This window comes from Polistes canadensis, unplaced genomic scaffold (assembly GCF_001313835.1).
Source record: "Polistes canadensis isolate GaletaPanama2010 unplaced genomic scaffold, ASM131383v1 scaffold_173, whole genome shotgun sequence".
Taxonomy (NCBI): domain Eukaryota; kingdom Metazoa; phylum Arthropoda; class Insecta; order Hymenoptera; family Vespidae; genus Polistes; species Polistes canadensis.
The window spans coordinates 101,858-120,256 of NW_014569720.1; the positions used below are offsets into that span (position 1 = coordinate 101,858).

At 30.1% G+C, this 18,399-nt stretch overlaps 3 protein-coding genes across 4 annotated transcripts in view; 2 read left to right on the forward strand and 1 right to left on the reverse strand.

Moving 5' to 3' along the window:
• LOC106789254 (intraflagellar transport protein 80 homolog) overlaps nucleotides 1-3,481 on the forward strand; it is a 4,305-nt gene extending 824 nt beyond the window's left edge. Inside the window, exons 2-14 of one of the 2 annotated variants that reach the window (XM_014753326.1) lie at nucleotides 32-142; nucleotides 232-410; nucleotides 512-739; nucleotides 821-942; nucleotides 1,020-1,268; nucleotides 1,340-1,503; nucleotides 1,617-1,814; nucleotides 1,895-2,045; nucleotides 2,123-2,294; nucleotides 2,376-2,498; nucleotides 2,580-2,719; nucleotides 2,776-2,923; nucleotides 3,016-3,481. In XM_014753326.1, coding sequence (XP_014608812.1) covers nucleotides 32-142; nucleotides 232-410; nucleotides 512-739; nucleotides 821-942; nucleotides 1,020-1,268; nucleotides 1,340-1,503; nucleotides 1,617-1,814; nucleotides 1,895-2,045; nucleotides 2,123-2,294; nucleotides 2,376-2,498; nucleotides 2,580-2,719; nucleotides 2,776-2,923; nucleotides 3,016-3,036 — 2,006 coding nt within the window. In that variant the 3' untranslated portion in view covers nucleotides 3,037-3,481. Of the gene's footprint in view, nucleotides 1-31; nucleotides 143-231; nucleotides 411-511; nucleotides 740-820; nucleotides 943-1,019; nucleotides 1,269-1,339; nucleotides 1,504-1,616; nucleotides 1,815-1,894; nucleotides 2,046-2,122; nucleotides 2,295-2,375; nucleotides 2,515-2,579; nucleotides 2,720-2,775; nucleotides 2,924-3,015 lie in introns of those variants that run through there. The other variant, XR_001381978.1, reaches the window with a different exon arrangement.
• A 539-nt stretch (nucleotides 3,482-4,020) lies between these two features.
• On the forward strand, nucleotides 4,021-9,704 carry LOC106789255 (sodium/potassium-transporting ATPase subunit beta-2-like). The gene is made up of 6 exons (XM_014753327.1): nucleotides 4,021-4,509; nucleotides 8,267-8,407; nucleotides 8,499-8,618; nucleotides 8,703-8,884; nucleotides 9,016-9,295; nucleotides 9,369-9,704. The coding sequence occupies exons 1-6, from the start codon at nucleotides 4,362-4,364 to the stop codon at nucleotides 9,470-9,472; spliced, it is 975 nt and encodes a 324-aa protein (XP_014608813.1). The 5' UTR covers nucleotides 4,021-4,361; the 3' UTR covers nucleotides 9,473-9,704.
• A 2,381-nt stretch (nucleotides 9,705-12,085) lies between these two features.
• On the reverse strand, nucleotides 12,086-18,397 carry LOC106789261 (sodium/potassium-transporting ATPase subunit beta-2-like). Its single transcript, XM_014753334.1, has 7 exons — nucleotides 17,911-18,397; nucleotides 15,627-15,767; nucleotides 15,295-15,411; nucleotides 15,036-15,217; nucleotides 14,841-14,942; nucleotides 13,961-14,132; nucleotides 12,086-13,892 (listed from the first exon to the last, which is right to left on the reverse strand). Exons 1-7 carry the CDS (start codon nucleotides 18,059-18,061, stop codon nucleotides 13,783-13,785), a joined length of 975 nt encoding a protein of 324 aa, XP_014608820.1. The 5' UTR covers nucleotides 18,062-18,397; the 3' UTR covers nucleotides 12,086-13,782.
• Between the last annotated feature and the right edge of the window lie 2 nt (nucleotides 18,398-18,399).

An 18,399-nucleotide genomic window follows, 5' to 3' on the forward strand; every position in this document is an offset into this window, starting at 1 on the left:
TACAATATTAATATATATTTTATTCTCGCAGGAAGGTTTCATCTAGTTAGTAAAAATGGTCGTATTGAAAAAAGTATTGAAGCTCATAAAGGTGCTGTAACTATTGGCAAATGGAATACAGATGGTTCCGTATTACTTACAGGTAATAAGACAACTTATACGCTAAAATAGAAGCTGTATGAACAATATAAATATATATATATATATATTTATACAAAATTATAATTTCAGCTGGAGAGGATGGTTTAATAAAAGTTTGGTCACGCAATGGTATGCTTCGTTCTGTAATAGTCAGAGGCAACTCATCTATTTTAACATCGGACTGGAGTCCAGATTGTTCTAAAATATTGTATTCGCAAGGAGGACATTTATTTTTTCAATCACTCAATTCAAATTCAAAACCATACAAGGTTACAAATCTTTTTTATGTTTAGCTATATTATTATATAATAATAATTGAATTTATCATATTTTCTTGTAAAAAAATAACATTTGGTTATTGTATTATCAGTGGTATGCTCATGAAGGTCTTGTCTTGACTGTTTGTTGGAATCATAGTCATGGATTCATTATTTCGGGTGGAGAAGATTGTCGATATAAAGTTTGGGATTCTAATGGTAATCAAATCTATAGTAGTAGCTCCGGCGATTATCCCATTACAGCAGTTAATTGCTGCAGTTCAGGCGATTATTTTGCTATTGGATCTTTCAACATGATTAAACTTTGCGATAGAACAGGAGTAAGTGTATAGGAAATTATATTTTTCCTATAAATAAATAACATATTGCATTACATTCTCTTTTTGATTTTGTTCATGCAGTGGTCTCATTCCTTAGAAAGAATTAATGCTGGGAGTGTATACAGTATAGCATGGTCTAGTGATGGCACTCAGGTGGCTATGACTTGTGGAAGCAATGTTTTAACTGGCCATGTCATAGGCAAGTAAGTTCTTTATCCAAAATTATTTTATTATATACACTTTTTTGGTATAGCGATATTTTTAATTTGATGATACGCAGAAGACTCGAATGGAATAATTACGAAGCTACTTTAATTAAAAAGGAAATATTAGAAATTAGAGAAGTCGGCAATGAAGTTCACGAAACAATAGAAATATCAGATCGTGTAGTTCAATTGGCATTTGGTTTTGATCATTTAATTGTAATCACACCGGTTCAATGTCACATTTACTCTGTCACAAATTGGAATACTCCTGCAATATTTGATTTGAAAAGTAGTTCTGTGTCGGCAGTTGTTCTTGCAAACAAGTAAGTAGAAGTAAAATGTTGTATATATACTGAATTATTATTAAAATAATTATTTAATTATTATTTTATAGACACTTTTTATTAATGGAATGGAATTCTATAACGTTGTACAATTACCAAGGCCGTTTATTAGGTGTACCTAAATGGAAGGGTATGACACAGGAACCCCTTTATCCACCTTGCATATCCTTGTGTTTCGATACTCTTGTTGTAAGAGATCAGAAAAATGAGAAATGTAAATAAAATATATTCAATATTCATATATATATTCATATATTTCAAATACATAATTTACACATACGTGCGAGTGCATATCTTTTCCTATAATAAAAAAAATTAATTTTTTAGTACTACATGTTTTAGAAATATCATATAACAAGCCAATTGTTGAAAGTCAGTCGCATACTCATCCTCAGTATATTACTCAATTGGCATTAAACCATATTGGAAGTTCTAGCGATCGACAATTAGCCCTCATTGATATAACTAAAGATTTATATTTAATTTCCATAAGAGCAACAGGTTATAGACGAGCTTGTAAAATAGGTATTTATACAAAATCTTACACTATACATTTATATTATTCAAGACAAATGAAACGGTATCAATTTGTATATTATTTTTAGCTGCTATGGCACAAAATATGACGTGGGCTATTGACGCAAATGTATTAGCAGCTATGTTGGATGCCACTTTATCCGTATGGTTATGTCCTAATTGTGTACATTATAGCGATCGTAAGATTGTACGACGAACTAGAATTGATAAAGAGAGCAGGTTTAATATATAAATAAATGATTACATTTCATTGTGATTGTGAAATACTTAAACTTATAAATTTATTCACTGCGCAGTGAATTTGGAAAACAACCAACTATTATCAGCGTTTACAATGGTATGGTCAATGTAAGACGCGGAGATGGTGCTTTAGTTTCATCCCAGTTTTACACTTTTTTTACAAGTTTGCATCAGCTCATATTACACAAAAAATGGAAAGAATCTCTTTCGCTTTGTCGGATTGCACAAGTATATCATATCTTTTATGTTCATTCTTTCAATTTATCATTACTTTTATGTTATCTCTAACAGATTTTGTATTTTTCTTAGAATGAGATATTGTGGACATGCATGGCTATTATGGCAACAGATAATAAAGAGTTGAATGTTGCAGAAGAAGCATATGCAGCCATTAGAAGATACGATAAAGTTCATTATGTTCGATATATTAAAGTGATTATTATAAATGGCAGTACTATTAATTAATCAAATAAAATTAATTGTAAGTAATACTAATTAGAGTTTTTATTTTAGAATTTGTCCAAAATGACAGAAAGATATGCAGAAATGGCATTATTATCTGGTGATTTGTTAGCAGCGGAAGGTATACTTTTACAAAATGGGTTAATCGAAGAAGCCATTAAATTAAATATCAAAGTTTACAATTGGAACAGGTACTATAATGTACATTTTAATGAATAACATGTAGTTATTTTATTTTATATTTCAGGGCACTTGAACTTGCCATAAGGCATAAGAAACAAATAGAAGAAGTTTTAAATGCAAGAAAAGATTATTTAAAAACATTAAAGAAAGAAGAAACAAATTCAAGCTACATTGCTGCGATAAATAATATATCGTCATCTTTGGTACAACAGGTTGTTGTCCGATATATTCTAAAATATAAATTAATTTTTTCTTTATAAGAGCATAATATTATTAAATAACAATTCTATTAATATTTTTGCAGGCACCTATATCAATAGAATGAAGTTATTCATGGAATTTATTAATATGCAATAAGATAAAAATATATATTTTAACATTTTATAAATTAATTGAATATTAATACAATGAAATATTTAACAAGTCACTTGATTTAAAATCAAGTATAATTATAAATAGTAATAATATAATCTATTTTGAATTGTAGTTAGGAAAATGTGCGCAAGCGTGCGTGTTAGAAAGATGATTGCGACAGGTGGTTGCGTCCGGTATAAACGATACAGTAGTAATATATTTTCTAGATATTAGATTTATAAAGACGAAAAATACTTAAAAACTATATAGAATATTTTCTTTAAAGGTCAATGAATCAAGTATGAATCATAATCTGATCTATATTTTCTAAGGAGAGATGATTAAAGATGATAAAGAAAAGCTGTTAAATTTATATCCTGTATGTGTATCCAATCATTGGTACTATTCCTTATTTTATTTTTATCTACTCTTTTTTCCTTCTTATTCTTCTTCTTAATATTAATCAAAATCATACAGATGAACATAGAAAAAGAAATGATTTTAAACTTTAATTGGCTGATGTATTTGTTTTCTGCTATTTTAGAATAGAATATTATTTGGAATTAAGGGGAAGAAGAAGATTTTGTTAGAAAATTCAAATTTAAGTTGAAAATGAAGTTCAAAGGAAAGAGGGAAGGTCCTACTCAAGGTTGGTCAGTTCATTAATATGACCTATAGAGTGTAGCTGTAGGTAGATAGATATAACAAAGAGAAGAACATGGAAGGTATTAAGTGTTTGGTGAGTACAAGACGTGATCGTGGCAACGCCCGTGTGCGTGCACGAACGTGACACGTCACGCAAAACGATGAAGCAAGCAAGTGGCAGTCGAGCACGACTTGTACGTGTATGTTACTACATATGCACATATACTACTATAGAATGGTTACAAAGTAGAAGGGGTAAGTTAGAAAAAGAAGGAAGAAGGAAAAGAGAAAGAAGAGTATAAAAGAGAAGTGGAGAGAGAAAAAGAGAAGTAGTCAAGCAGGATAGGCAGAAGAGGTAGTTACGTAGAAACGTGTTAGTCAATCTACTGACGCCGAATGGGACATCCGTTGGAGATATTACAGAGTCTCGATCATCCTCGAGAAACGTTTTTATCGTTATTGTTTTTCAACCTTTTTCCTCGGTTGTCCTGTAAATTTTCTCTCTTATTCTTATTCTAACGTTGTGTATACACGGGGGATAGAAAGAGAGAGGGAAAGAGAAAGTAATCAAGATCGTATTATTCTTCAATTTGGAATCAAGATCGAAGAATTTGAAAACAAGTGGATCCAGGTGTAACAATAAAAGACGAGATGGTTGCAAAAGATTCGAAAGTGGCCACAACAGAGCTGATGAACCCCTACGAGAAACCACCGGCTATGTCTACTGGTCAATCGCTGAAAACTTTCTTTTACAATCGTGAGACTAATGCCTATATGGGTAGGACCATCAGTAGTTGGGGTAAATAACAACAAATAAATATATAGTTATATATTAAATCGCGCGAGTCAGATATCATTTTCGTTTTAGCATATTTATTTTATTCGAATAAGGGATATTAATTATAACTAGGTTTCAATATATACCTATATATGTTCTCTTCTTCTTTTTCAAAGAATGATCTTTTTCTTCTTATTAAATTTCTTAGAAAATGTCAAGCGTATATATATTTGATTGAATAAAATATAGTATTGTGTATTAGGTGTTTAGGTAGATACTTACAGAGGTGGTATGAGAATATCAGGTAACGCGTCGGTCAATGTGAAACGCTGACCGTTTCCCGCGTTACTTGTTCTTCGATTTTAGTTTGCTTAGTTCATCAAGATAGATCCTATACATACCATCCTATACATACTTTTCTTCAATAATAATATATCAAAGTCTTATATGTAAATACATTTTCATTGATTTAATCTCTCGAGAGAGGAAAATCATTTGGAATAGCGAGTAATGATAGTATGATTGTTTTATGCATTTGATTATTAGTATGCGCCGTGTATCATGGCGGTGTACGTTCGGGGCATCGATGTCTTCTTCTACGTTCTACATTAACACATAATATTTGAATAATAACCGTGTGAATCATCACCGTGTTTTTGCTTTTGAAATAGGAAGTACATTATGGACTAGGATATTTTTTATGTCAATAACCTTTGCTTCCTATTTGTGTTTTTTTTTTTTTTTACACATAATACCGTAATAATTTTGATTTCATATATATATGTAGTTGACGTAATTTTACATTACGTACGTACGTAATTCATTTTCAATAAAGTTTTGTACTTTACGCGCTAATCCTATTGAGAAACTGTTTTTACGATACATTTTCTTTGAATAATACCATTAGAAACTTTAGGGAATAGATATCTTTGTAAGTATCGGTAAAACACCATTAAAGCTTTCAAAAGAGATTATGAATATAGAATAATTATTTATGATAATTTGTTTCCCAATTATTAGGAAAAATTGATTATGTTAACTGGAGAAATGAACATGTATATAGTGTATATTTTATCATATAAAAAAAATCCTGTATACGTATATAATAAAAATAAAGCTTTGACACTCAATAATTCATGTTAATTTAGGCTGTTACGTCGCTCAAATGGAGGATGATTAAGAAACAGGGGTGTGGTATGTTTGTCTTTGTCTTTTTCTAATCGATCGAACGAAACAAACTTTACGAAGCACCTTAATATATACCCGATTTTTGTAAATTTACATTTAGATAGTATTACATTACAAATGGCTTTCAATAATTTGTATATTTTGATTCATATTCTTACGAAATATTAAAAAAAAAACACGTCGGTAATAATTAATTTATAATTAGTTACAATTAGTCATTTTCTATTAATTAATAATTAATAGTGAGTAACACACGAAATTTAGATAGGGATTAAGTACTATTCATTCATTCATTCATTAGGACGTTTAAAGAGACAGTGCATTTATACAATCACAATCGTGAGATCATCACTTTCAGAGTAATAAACTTGGCAAGGCTATATCACGAAATACCATCTCTCATCTCTTTAATTCTACAAATGTACAGTTTCCGTTTTCTTCCGGTTCATCAACGACTCTAACGACGTTGTACAGGAGCCAAGTTACAAAGGGTGTTGAAGGCGGGAAGAGATTCCTCATGTTTTCGTTGATTTCAAGCAATTTCTCTTTTTCTTTTTTTCTTTGTTTCAATTGTATGTACAGGAAGACCCACAATAAAAACTGGTAGGGTAACCAAATGATTGTGCCCTCCCGCATAATTAGCTCAGAAGCCTGTCGCTGTTTGACTATTGCAGTTTTATGCAAATTACACCGAGCTTCAAAATTCACCTCACGATTTATCCTTGGTAAGCAATTGACCTCGACACTGTTACACTTGGAAGTTCCTCATCCCCGTATCGTTGATACCTAAGTGCGTTCCTCTCCCGTGGACATACGCCTAAATATAGTAGTGACACCTTCATCGAAGCTTAATCCTCGTCATTTGATATTTATTTCTTAGCCCCTGATTGATTATCTTATTATATTGAATGAATTTTTGCCTAAGACACAAATAAAATCTATAAAAGTTTTATAAAAGATTAGAAATACATTTGAGAAAATATTAATGAAGTTTACGACAAAGTAATTTCGTCTAGATCAATTCGAAACTTTCGTTACCTTTGGCAATTGTCCCAGTAGATAGTACTCCGTTTATTGCCTTTGAAGTAACTATTACTAACTGGATTGAGAAAAGCTGGGTAGCATTGGTTGGACCTTGAAAAACCTGACTGGCAAAAAGAATCACAAGTTCTAGTGCATCAGCATGATTACACAGTTGAAGCAAAAAATCTTTCTACCTTTGTGGATATAATATAATCTTCTATTGATTTAGCCAGTATTTTGTAAGATAAATTCATTATCAGTATAAAATAATTAGCTGGTATTCGTAATAGGAACATGATTAGCTGCTCATCGGGCTCGATCGAATAAATAGCCGCCGATTTGAAAAAGATTTGGCTTTATAAAATAAAAAAGAAAAAGGCCTAAACGCATTCGTTTCGCTGTGATTTCGCGTTGGACACAATGCTTAGCTCGGCTGTATGGTAATTGTTAAACTTCCTTCAGCGTAAACGTGTACAACGAGGTCAATTGGCGTTAAATGGAAGCATTATAGCATTACGTAACTTAGGACCATTCTGAAGGGTACACCCACGCGACTATAACCATAGCTTTTGTTCGTTCTTTGTCGTCCGAGATCTTCTGACTGGGAATATTTGTTCAAATCAACACACCAACTCCAACGCCAGAGATATCAAGTTGCTGAATAGAATCTATGAATTATTTCACGAACATTTCAAAACTTATGAGTATAATTAAAAAGTTGATTTCAATTTATATTAAACTTGTTTTCCTTTGCAAAAAAATATTACGCCGAGAGATTGAGTCTGACCTTATCACACATGGCCCCGAAAGATGATCGCTCGCGTAACCATCGTGTTGTTACAAAGGTCGACGACAATTGTTGACTAAAGTGAGTCGGTACTGCAAGCGTTCGTGTCTCCGAGTTTTGATATAAGTGGAGCCAAGATCCTCCTATTATTCAATTTATTAATCTTACAATTACAATTATGAGCCTAAATTAAAGATCTTCATTTTGTAAATTTACGCGATAAATAAAATATCTAAGAAAATTTACGTATAAAACTATGTGTTATTAATTTTTGATAATCATTTCTTTATCGTGAAATCGATAAAAGTTCATCGATAGCACATACAGCTTGTATTTATATTGTCGGACCACAAATCAAACACCGCAAAACCTTGAAACAAATAGCATGTGCTCTTGTCAATATCCAATATCTTAAATATACGCACGATTGATATATAATATATATATATTCATATTATGTTAAACATTCAAATCCAATATTATCGAAATAATGTTTTTTCAAAAAGGCCAATCGGTCTAATAAATAAAAGAAACTTTTTTAAAACATTGTTGATCGCGTTCTATAGAGAAACGATGTCAAAGCTATAGGAAAGATGACCTTGCAAGAGATCCAATTGACACTTAATTGAATTGTTCCACTTGACCAAGACCAAGACACTATGATCTTCCGCTAAATTGGAACTCCGATTAATACAATTATCTTACGTTATATGACATTTTGTTGCTACTACTTGTCAATCATTTTTCATGACAACAAGCGTATAATATATTTGATTACAGGAAAAATAGGTCTGTTCTACTTGTTATTCTACGGGATTTTGGCAGCATTGGTCGCTATTTGCTTTTGGGGATTCTTTCAAACTCTTGACCCAAGGATACCTCGATGGCAATTAGAACGTTCTATAATTGGAACTAATCCAGGTAAAATTTGTCGAGTTGACAAATAAATAATGACTTTCAAATTTGTCATATTTTATACAGCATAATTTGAAGAATATCTTGGAATTTTCAGGATTGGGTTTTAGGCCAATGCCGCCAACAGAAAATGTAGAGAGCACGTTAATTTGGTACAGAGGAACAGACAGTGAAAACTTTAAACATTGGGTCGATTCTCTCCAGATCTTCTTAAAGGGTAACTATTTTTTCTTGTCTTTTCTTTTGTAAATTTAGTTCAATATAAAGGTAGATTTAAAAAGAGTGAATGTATTACTTATAGACTACATAACACCTGGATCTATTCCTGGTCTTGGTGCTAATATTAACAAATGCGATTACAATCAACCACCACCACCTGGAAAAGTTTGCGAAGTGGACGTAAAAAATTGGCATCCTTGCACGAAAGAAAATAAATATAATTATCATAAATCAGCACCATGTATTTTTCTTAAACTTAACAAGGTAATTTCTCTCTCGAAAGAAAAGAAAAAAAAAGAGAGAATCAAAATAATTGAACATTGATCATTTTTAAATGTGATCTACGCACAATTCAAATTATATCGAAATATTGAACGATCTATTTCTTTCCAAAGATTTATGGTTGGAGACCGGATTTTTACAATGACACGGAATCTTTGCCAGAAAAAATGCCTCTTGATTTGAAAGAACATATCGCAACTTTAAAGGAAAAGAATTCTTTAGTACTCAATACAATTTGGGTCTCTTGCGAGGGTGAAAATCCAGCTGATCAAGAGAATATAGGACCAATTAATTATTTACCACGGCGAGGTTTCCCTGGTTACTTTTATCCATTTGAAAATTCGGAAGGATATCTGAGCCCTTTGGTTGCTGTCCATTTTGTAAGACCACGTAGTAAGTACAAGGAATATAAAATATTATAATAATCATTGAAAATAAAATCTTATAATTATACGTTTTTTTTCAGCTGGTATTTTAATTAACGTGGAATGCAAGGCATGGGCCAAAAATATAAAACATAGCCGCAACGATAAATTAGGTGCTGTTCACTTTGAACTGATGATAGATTAATGATTTCAAATGCAGATCTTTTTTTGACGTCTTTTAAATATAACATTTGCGCTGTCAATTTTTTTATACCTATTAAGTTCTGCTTAGAACCTAACAATATGCATTTCACTTTCAATAACTTTTTTACGTTTTTTTTTTTCTTTACAAATTTTTTCCTTAACGAACCGTATACAAAAAATGCTTAGAGTAGTGCAAAAATAATATTTTATGGAAATAATCGTCGTACTTGAAATTTAATCCTGATTGATTTTTTCAACAACGAGAAACATATATTTTTTATATTCGGCAAATGAATTAATTTATCTGATGGTTGTCTAAAATTATACAATAAGAAGCTATAATTGACCATAGCAAATAAAAATAGTTTTTATATCGCAATCATCATTGCTATATTTCTATATAAAATAATAAGATGTATGAAGGGATTAGGATAGAGAGAAATTATATAATTTATGTTAAAAGTGTTGCGTACGTTTTGTTTATAAAACAGCCGAAGGAATTGTTGATTTAATTTACAAAAAAATTGTTGTATATAATTCTAAATTTTAATTAAGTTCTAACAAAAAAAAGTCTTTTTAATATAGGAAATCTCTATATTTATATTTATATTTCGGTCAACTTAAATGATCATTTCTAAAATGCTCAGATTTCTTGTACAATATTACTGTCAATTTTCTGGAAAAAAGATCTGCATTTAATTATATAAATAAGTTTAAGTATTAAATGTAATTAAATGTTAATGACAAAATAATTACAAGAACAAACAAAAACGAACCAAAAAAAAAGGCAAAACAACACCACAAAAAAGACAAACTGTACTCTCGTTAGCTTAAATCGATAAAGATTTTTCTTATTCTATAGATAATATTGATGTGTTTTATTTTCTATATGCACAGAAAGTTTCTTTAGCGAAAAACTTGTGCTTTTTTAAAAAATATTTGTTGCACTTGCAAAATCTGCGAGGCGATTTTTACTTAGATAGGAATTTTTTTTTTCTAAAAAGAAACTTCACTAGAATTTAATTATTTACATTTTCTATAGAAATGATTATTGTTTATATATATATAAATAATATATATAAATTTATATATATAAATAACACTTATACAAACACTCATTTTATTTAATTGTAATTATTTTCCGAGTACAATTTCTCATTTATAACTAAATTTAGATCATCACTCAGTATTATTAAGATCATTTAAATAAATACTTTGATAAAATAAATATAGGATATGCTTCGTAATAAAAAGACAACCCTAGCAAATAGGACTAACTGCCGAAACAATGTTCTTTTCTGGGTATATATATATATGTGTTACTGTCAATGTATATTTTGAGCACGTTTTTTTATAAAATGTCTAACTGTGAGAAATTAATCTTCAAACGTTCCACGTTGTAAGGATAGAAGGAAGTAATAGTAATTATAGTTTGTATGTTTTGGAACAGGAAATGAATGTCAACCTCCCCTCCCTCACCCCCTTGCCATTCCACACGCCTGCTAGGAACTAAATACTCGTTTCATTCTGATACAATCCTGACAAAAGAACATTAAATCAAACTTTTTTTAACTCTACCATCATTCCAACACATCCACGTTGTTTAGGTACATTGATCGTAATATATGTATATATACGTTATTTTACAAAACAAAAATTCGTTTTTGTGAAATGACTATAGCGTTGCTTCGTATGTACATATATATATATGTGTAGGATTGGGTTCGGTGCGAAGGTGTGTAATGAACCTACACCGAGGTTAATTCTACTACAAAATATTTAATAAAACAGAAGATAGAAATAAACGCTACAAAAATGGCTCACGATCTTTAGACAACGTAAAGTGATTCGACTTAATTTGACTTCGCTTTCTGACCGACCTAATATATGCTTGTTATATGACTCTCTCTAAATCTTTTTTCCGCTCCTTTATATATTTGCCGTTAGCGACAAGTTGGTTTTCCCTCTACCTTTTGTCAACGAACATATATTAAATGAAACGTAATCCTTCACCTTATACACCTTGTAAACGCATTTGAATTAAAACGTTATCCTTCATCTTATACATCTTGTAAATCCTATTTGAACTAAAACGTTATCTCTCACGTTGTACATCTTGGAAATACCTATTTGAACCAAAAGGATCTTCTTTATCTTACAACGTACTTTCCTATACATACTTTTTCTTTTTAACGACTGTCAGCTGTTTATCATATGTTATTTTTTTCATGAATCTTTACCGTTTACTTATGCCGCTTTGTTCTTAAGCTACTGTTTACCACTCCTACATTTATATATATATATATATATTTATACATGAATATATGCAAGGTGTTTCTGATTCGAACATGCAACCGAAAAATGGGTTAAAAAATCTATATGATAAGAAAAAATTAAAAATTTTAAATGATATTTCTTATACAAATTTTCAATATCGATTTATTAAAAAATAAAGTCTCCTACGGAAACATATTCCATTCTCTTTTTCTGGTTGCACTGTCAAATCAGAAATATCTTTTGTATATATATTTATACATATACATTTACATATAATATATATATATATATATATATATTAAGAATGTATAAATAAATTTTAATGATAAGAATCTTGATCTGCAGAGATTTATTTTCAAGTGCCTTCGAAAAAATATAGAATCTCATTATGATTCTCTTAAGCATAAATTTATCAACGATTATCATACTTTTACACAATTTTATGAAATAGAATTGAAATGTACAATAAGAATGATATGTACTTGCCAAAAAATTCAATAAATTCTGTGTTCGAATGAATTCATTCTATTCATTAATAAACATTGTTTTAAAAATCATCTATCGACCCGTTAATCTATTAAATATTGGTCGCGCGATTGATACATTAAATTATAATATTATATATTTAATTTCATTACGCATGGCTCTCTATTTGTATAATGTTTACTTTTATTTTATAATTTCTGTTTTCTTTTTTTTTTTTAGATCTTCTCTAATTTAATTTTTATCCCCTTTGCATTTTTATAAGTACGTATCTCCTTAGAGTGTATGCATCATTATAAAGTATTTATAATACGTAGAAACTACTTACTATATATAATGTTATTATGTAACATAAATACAAATTAAAATACATATTCACATAAACAATTCTAACAAAATGTATTATAAGTACATAAAATTACAACAAAATTCCTACACCCATATAAGACATTTTATACATACATGTGTAATTAGTTGCACAATCAAATCTTATCTTTAACAATAATTAATCATAACAGCATGATGAATCTATTTAAATCGTATCATTATTTCTTATTGATATTACACAAATTTATATAATTTATCTAATAAAGAATTTTATTTAATCACAGTTCAAATTGTGAAAAACAATATTTTGTAAGAATCAATTATTTTGTCGTTAATACTCAATTATAAAAAAGAAAATAATAAATATAATATTTTTACGATTTATATCAACAGATGTGTAAAATGCAATATATGAAAATTTTTCTAAATATAAAGAAAAAGAATCACACAAACACACGCATTAAGTTTCAGCCGAGAATTAAGAACTTTGCAAAGTATCATTAATGTATTCATAAAAAAGAAAAAGAAACAAAATTAAATCATTAATACACCTCTTCATGAAGATAAATCTGTTAATTAAGTTATATGTATATTATAGGCAAGATATTTATCTTAATGCAAAGTTAATACCTATGTATCGTGTACTATATGTGATTATTTTTAACTCTTTTTTAAAAAATAATACAATTGTGTCTGTATAAATTATTTTTCAATCATTATTGAAAAAAGAATTATATTAAAGAATTATCATCTATGAGATAATTGCAAGATGTCAAAAAATGTTTATATAAAACAGGACCGTTTGATTTTTCTTTGACAACCATAGATAACGCACGTACATTCATTTTTGTAATAAATTATTAGAAAATATTTCTATCTCGGAGCGATAAGTTCGTTGGCACGTCTACTTCTTAACTATTGTAGAACACATGGGATAGATAGATTAAAATTTTACATCTGTCATATACATTATACAATAACATAATAAATATTATATCACGGTAAAACTTATAAGATAGAATTGATCATTGGCTAATGATTTTCTTGAATGAAATCTCGATAAACTATTTATATAATATAAAGAAATGTTTTTGATTAAATAATTTCTATATCGTAATTTTTCACATGCTCGTTATCAGGTATTATCCATTTACGTTTAATATACCAAAGATAACTCTAATCTGCTTGTCCATCGGCACAAGGTTCTCACATTTGAACGAGAGACTAGTCTATCAAAAGTTCAAAATGTACTGCGCCCATTTTCTCGGATTTTCTCGTACTATATTTAATATTCTTCGCCCATGCTCTACACTCAACGTTGATTATAGTGTTTCCTGAAAACCCACATAAATACATATATACATATATACTCATCACTTATAGTTTTAGCAGAGAAACTTACTAGCAGGTCGAAGAAAATGTACGGCCACGAGAGGGCTTAAATATCCTTGAATATTCTCGTATGGATAATAAAATCCTGGAAATCCATGATTCTGTGGATAGTATTCTAATTCACCGATAGTTTCATTATCATATGGATCTTCACCTTTGCACGACACCCACACGGTATTTAACTATAATAGAAAAATGATATAACAAAATTATATACGGTAATTGATTAAGATAATTTTTTTACTGACTAATAGTCATCATTATATATTGTAAATATGTAAATATATAGATATACAGGTATACTCTCGTAAGTAAAGATTATAAGTTATCTTAAGACTTTTTCTGACCGTACGAACATTGAATTATTAATCTTCTCGTTATCATACAGCTTACGAGTTCACGCGTACGCAAGTCCAATAAAACGATACGATCTTATCAGCTTACACAACGAGTAGACTAGTTCCGATTAGAAAAAGCATTGATGAATTTTGGTTGTAAGATTTAGAGGGATTCCTTCGGAAATTATCAAGGGAAGAAAATAAACTCTGATATTTCTTAACGATAAATTCTATTTAATAAATATAGTAAATATATATATATATAAAACACCCCTAAGTTCAGTTTCTTTTTGGAAGAGCACATGGGAAAAGGTTAAATCTCTATCCATGTCCGATACCACCTAACTCGAAACGTTTCGAGTTAGTTTATGCTTTTATCGCTTATATATATTCATGATTAAAAAGTTCATAACTCAGAAAGTACGTGCGTCCGAGTTTAGAAAAATCCGAAATGGGAGGAGCGGGGTGCGTTTTGTATATGTATGTGTTTACCATAAATATTAATACTTAATATACCGATTTAGATTAAATTTAACTGACCGACTAACTAACCCAAGAACTGTTGGTTTTTTTAATATGATTGACTAGATTAATCGGCATATCCGATGGTAGATCTTTGGTATCATTGTAATATTCCGGTACCCATCCATATATCTAAAAAAAAGAAACGTTGTTTAAACAAAAGGAAATAAGTTAATAATATAATTTTGGTAGAGTTTACATTTGTATATGTTTATTTCTTCTTACTCTATTTAATTTAATAAAAATACAAGGTGCTGATTTGTTGAAACCATATTTCTGACTCGGCGAACAAGGTCCCCAGTTATTGACATTAACAGCACAAACATTTCCAGGTTTTGGTAGTTGAGTATAACTGCAAATCTGTTGATTTCTTCCACCGTTTGGTAAAATAGACGGATCTATGTATTCTGTACAAATTTATATTGACATGTAAAATATTACGCGTGTTCATATATTTTAACGAAATGTATATTATCTGAGAGACCTGCTAAAAATGTATCCAAAATTTTGGTCCACCTCTCCACTTCGGTTGCATTCGATGCTGTGTACCAGATTAAAGATCTTTCATCTGGATTTTCCGAAATTGGCCGAAATCCAAGCCCTTTTAACGCGAACATATTTATTACATTTTATTGTATACATTTAAAAATGATCAATTTTATTTGTAATATCTACCTCCATATCTCCAATCTTTAAATAACTTTTGGTTTGCGCAAAAGGAAATAAATAATGTTAGATCATAGGGTATTGGCCAAAAGTTCTTAGGCGATGGTTAAACTTTTTGTAATGTTTGTAAAACCATACATTTATGATTACCTGGATTAGTCCCAATGATACTACTGTCTAATATCCATTTAGGTTTCTCAGTGCTGAGAGTTGCCAAAAGGCCCTTCATACAAATTGCAAAAAGCAAGGCCAAACTCGAGAAGAAACAAGTATAAAAGATTGCTGTGTAAGCTGAAAGAAAAATATTTTAAATATATATACGTATATATGCATTATAGTTCATAGTATAATTTTGTATATATAACAACAAAATAGAATATAACGTAGATCCTTTTTTCGTCGATCCTCTGGTAATCATTATTTTCAAACGATTCATTTTAACCGTCATCATTGAGAAAATGTTCAACTTTTCCTCTCGATCATATACGTAAATTATTTTTAAGCATAGGCAGTTGGCCAAAATCTGTTTCTAAATATAATTTCTTGCTTGAAATGTTAACTCTCGAGTATTCCGTTTCTATCGTCTTAATCTCTCTAAAAGTAAGATTAACAGAAATGACCTAATCAATCATTATAATTTTGATATTGAGCTAATCTTGCAATTAGAAAAAAAAAAACAAATTATAATATCTCTATTTTTCATTTATTCCAACGAATTCTTCTCATCGTATTTATATAATCGAATACCTTTTCATTCAAAATAGAGAGAAGTGGACGAATGAAAGTAGGACAGTGGCCTTAACACTTCCAAGTATATTTCAGTGTTAACGCGTAACGTAAATATGAGGAAAAATATATATATACAGGGTATCCCTCCCATCTTTTATATCTTTTTTTTTTATTTCTTTTGGCTATTCCCGTGAAATGAATACGAATACGAGGAAAGAAATAATATGCTCGTGTGAGAATGTAATACGACTAATTGTAAGTTAACGCGCCATTTTGTATTATTGTGTTTATTTTATTAATGAAATGTTCAGTTTATCGCATGTGGAATATCATATTCGAATGCAAGCACGCTCAAATGTTCACACGCTTAATATTTTCTAACGTAATTGAAATCCATGCGTGTATACATAGGTAGATATATGTATTTGAATGTTTTCCGGGAAAGATTATTTCTACGATTATTCGTAGATTAACGAAATTCTTGTCGTTAATTGTGAGTGGAAGCGATACGCGAAAGGTGATAACTCGAACAAATATATGAATTGGTCAGAATGCACATCACGCGTTGAAAAGATTTTAACAGTAAACTACAAAATTTGTCTTCTCTTAGAACGTCGGACGTTAATCGACGACCACCGTGCCTTTAAATTATCAAAAGATTTATTGAAATTATTAACTACTTTGTGTAATTGAAAATACACTTTCGAAATTCGATAGATCGATATGCATCGAGTTGATCGATTAAGTTTAAACGAAAGAAGAAGAAGAAGATAATTGTACATTTGCTATATAATTAAATTTCATTCTAAACATAAATGCACATATATAGCATCTTCATCGAGCAATTATTATCCATGCGTCTAGTCCGATAGAATGTGATAACATGGAAACGAATAAAATGATAGTTGATTATCTTAACCGTCACGTGAAACAATGGAATGCTTACATTCTGAGCTTTGTTACTCGCCAATTAAAACTAACATTAAGATCGAATCGAATAAACAACATTACATTATGCATAAAATCAATTGAAATGATTATTAAAAGAACCTATATATAATACCGTTGTCAATGTTTTTCAATAAAAACAAATCTTTTGTAAAAAGATCGTTGCCAAGTAACAGTTGGCAATAGGCATAATTATTCGTATCCATTTGAAAAGGCAATTATAAATAGAGGAAAAATGAAAGGAAGGAGTATTTAAAGATGTACGAATTATGATAATGCGGTTACGGTTACATATTCGAATAGAAGATACTTATCGAGGCGCATGTGTGTAATGACACGTGCATTTCTCGTGAATAAAAGAAGTCGATTAGAAGAAGCGAATGAGGAACCTAAGCAGCACATTGTTATTACGTCACTTTCGACATTTTCTCCATTATTTGCATTTTTCTTTTCAAACTTCAACAATTCAATACCTCAAACACCTATTTTTCGTGTTCAAATATTACTTCTTTATTCTTTTGACAACGATAAATCGATATGATCGATAATCGAAACTATACGAAATAGATTGTTTTAAAAGAAGTTTTTATTATATTATACTCCGAGCTTATAAGTTCGTACAGTTTATCGTTTATTCATTTGATTGATCGCTATTAATCGAATCGATATTATAACAGATTAAAATCGTTGTGTCATTTGACGAGAGAGAAGAGAAAATTTGCAAAAGTACGGACACATGATTACATTGCAAACTTACCCCATTTTTTAGGTGGGTGGCCACAATAGGTGCCTTCGACAGAATTGTAAATGCCGTCACGTAAATTCTGCCATCGAGTTTTGTTTTCGGGTACGCGCATGTAATCGAACTCATAAGTACCATTCCGCACTTGTTTGCCCGGTGTACCCATCTCGTAGGAATATCGACAATATGTCGATTTAAATGATCCTTAAAATCGTTCAAAAAATCGATAACAATCGTTTAGCGAAATATAAGTATCGGCAAAATAAAATGAAAAGGAAAACAATAACGGGACAAAAAAGAATAGTTCGAAAAATCGAGACAGTTTTAAAATGAAAACGATAACGCTTGACGACCGGTCGAACGGCAACTGAGAACCAGCGTGCGTTCAACGATAACGAGTAAGTCTATTGCGCAAATCTGCTGCGCAACCTGAGTATGCGCAGACTATAATGATGTACTTTCAAGTGTACTTTATTTCTTTTTTTTTCTTCTTTTTCTTCTTCT

Excerpts from the sequence above, each read along its gene's own strand:
- LOC106789255 (XM_014753327.1), top strand. The coding sequence starts at position 4,362 with ATGGTTGCAAAAGATTCGAAAGTGGCCACAACAGAGCTGATGAACCCC. Across the intron at positions 4,510-8,266 it reads TAGGACCATCAGTAGTTGGG|GAAAAATAGGTCTGTTCTAC; the intron begins GTAAATAACAAC and ends ATTTGATTACAG. Across the intron at positions 9,296-9,368 it reads CCATTTTGTAAGACCACGTA|CTGGTATTTTAATTAACGTG; the intron begins GTAAGTACAAGG and ends GTTTTTTTTCAG.
- LOC106789261 (XM_014753334.1), bottom strand. The coding sequence starts at position 18,061 with ATGGGTACACCGGGCAAACAAGTGCGGAATGGTACTTATGAGTTCGAT. Across the intron at positions 15,218-15,294 it reads TTTGGATACATTTTTAGCAG|AATACATAGATCCGTCTATT; the intron begins GTCTCTCAGATA and ends AAATTTGTACAG. Across the intron at positions 14,943-15,035 it reads TTTTTATTAAATTAAATAGA|ATATATGGATGGGTACCGGA; the intron begins GTAAGAAGAAAT and ends TCTTTTTTTTAG.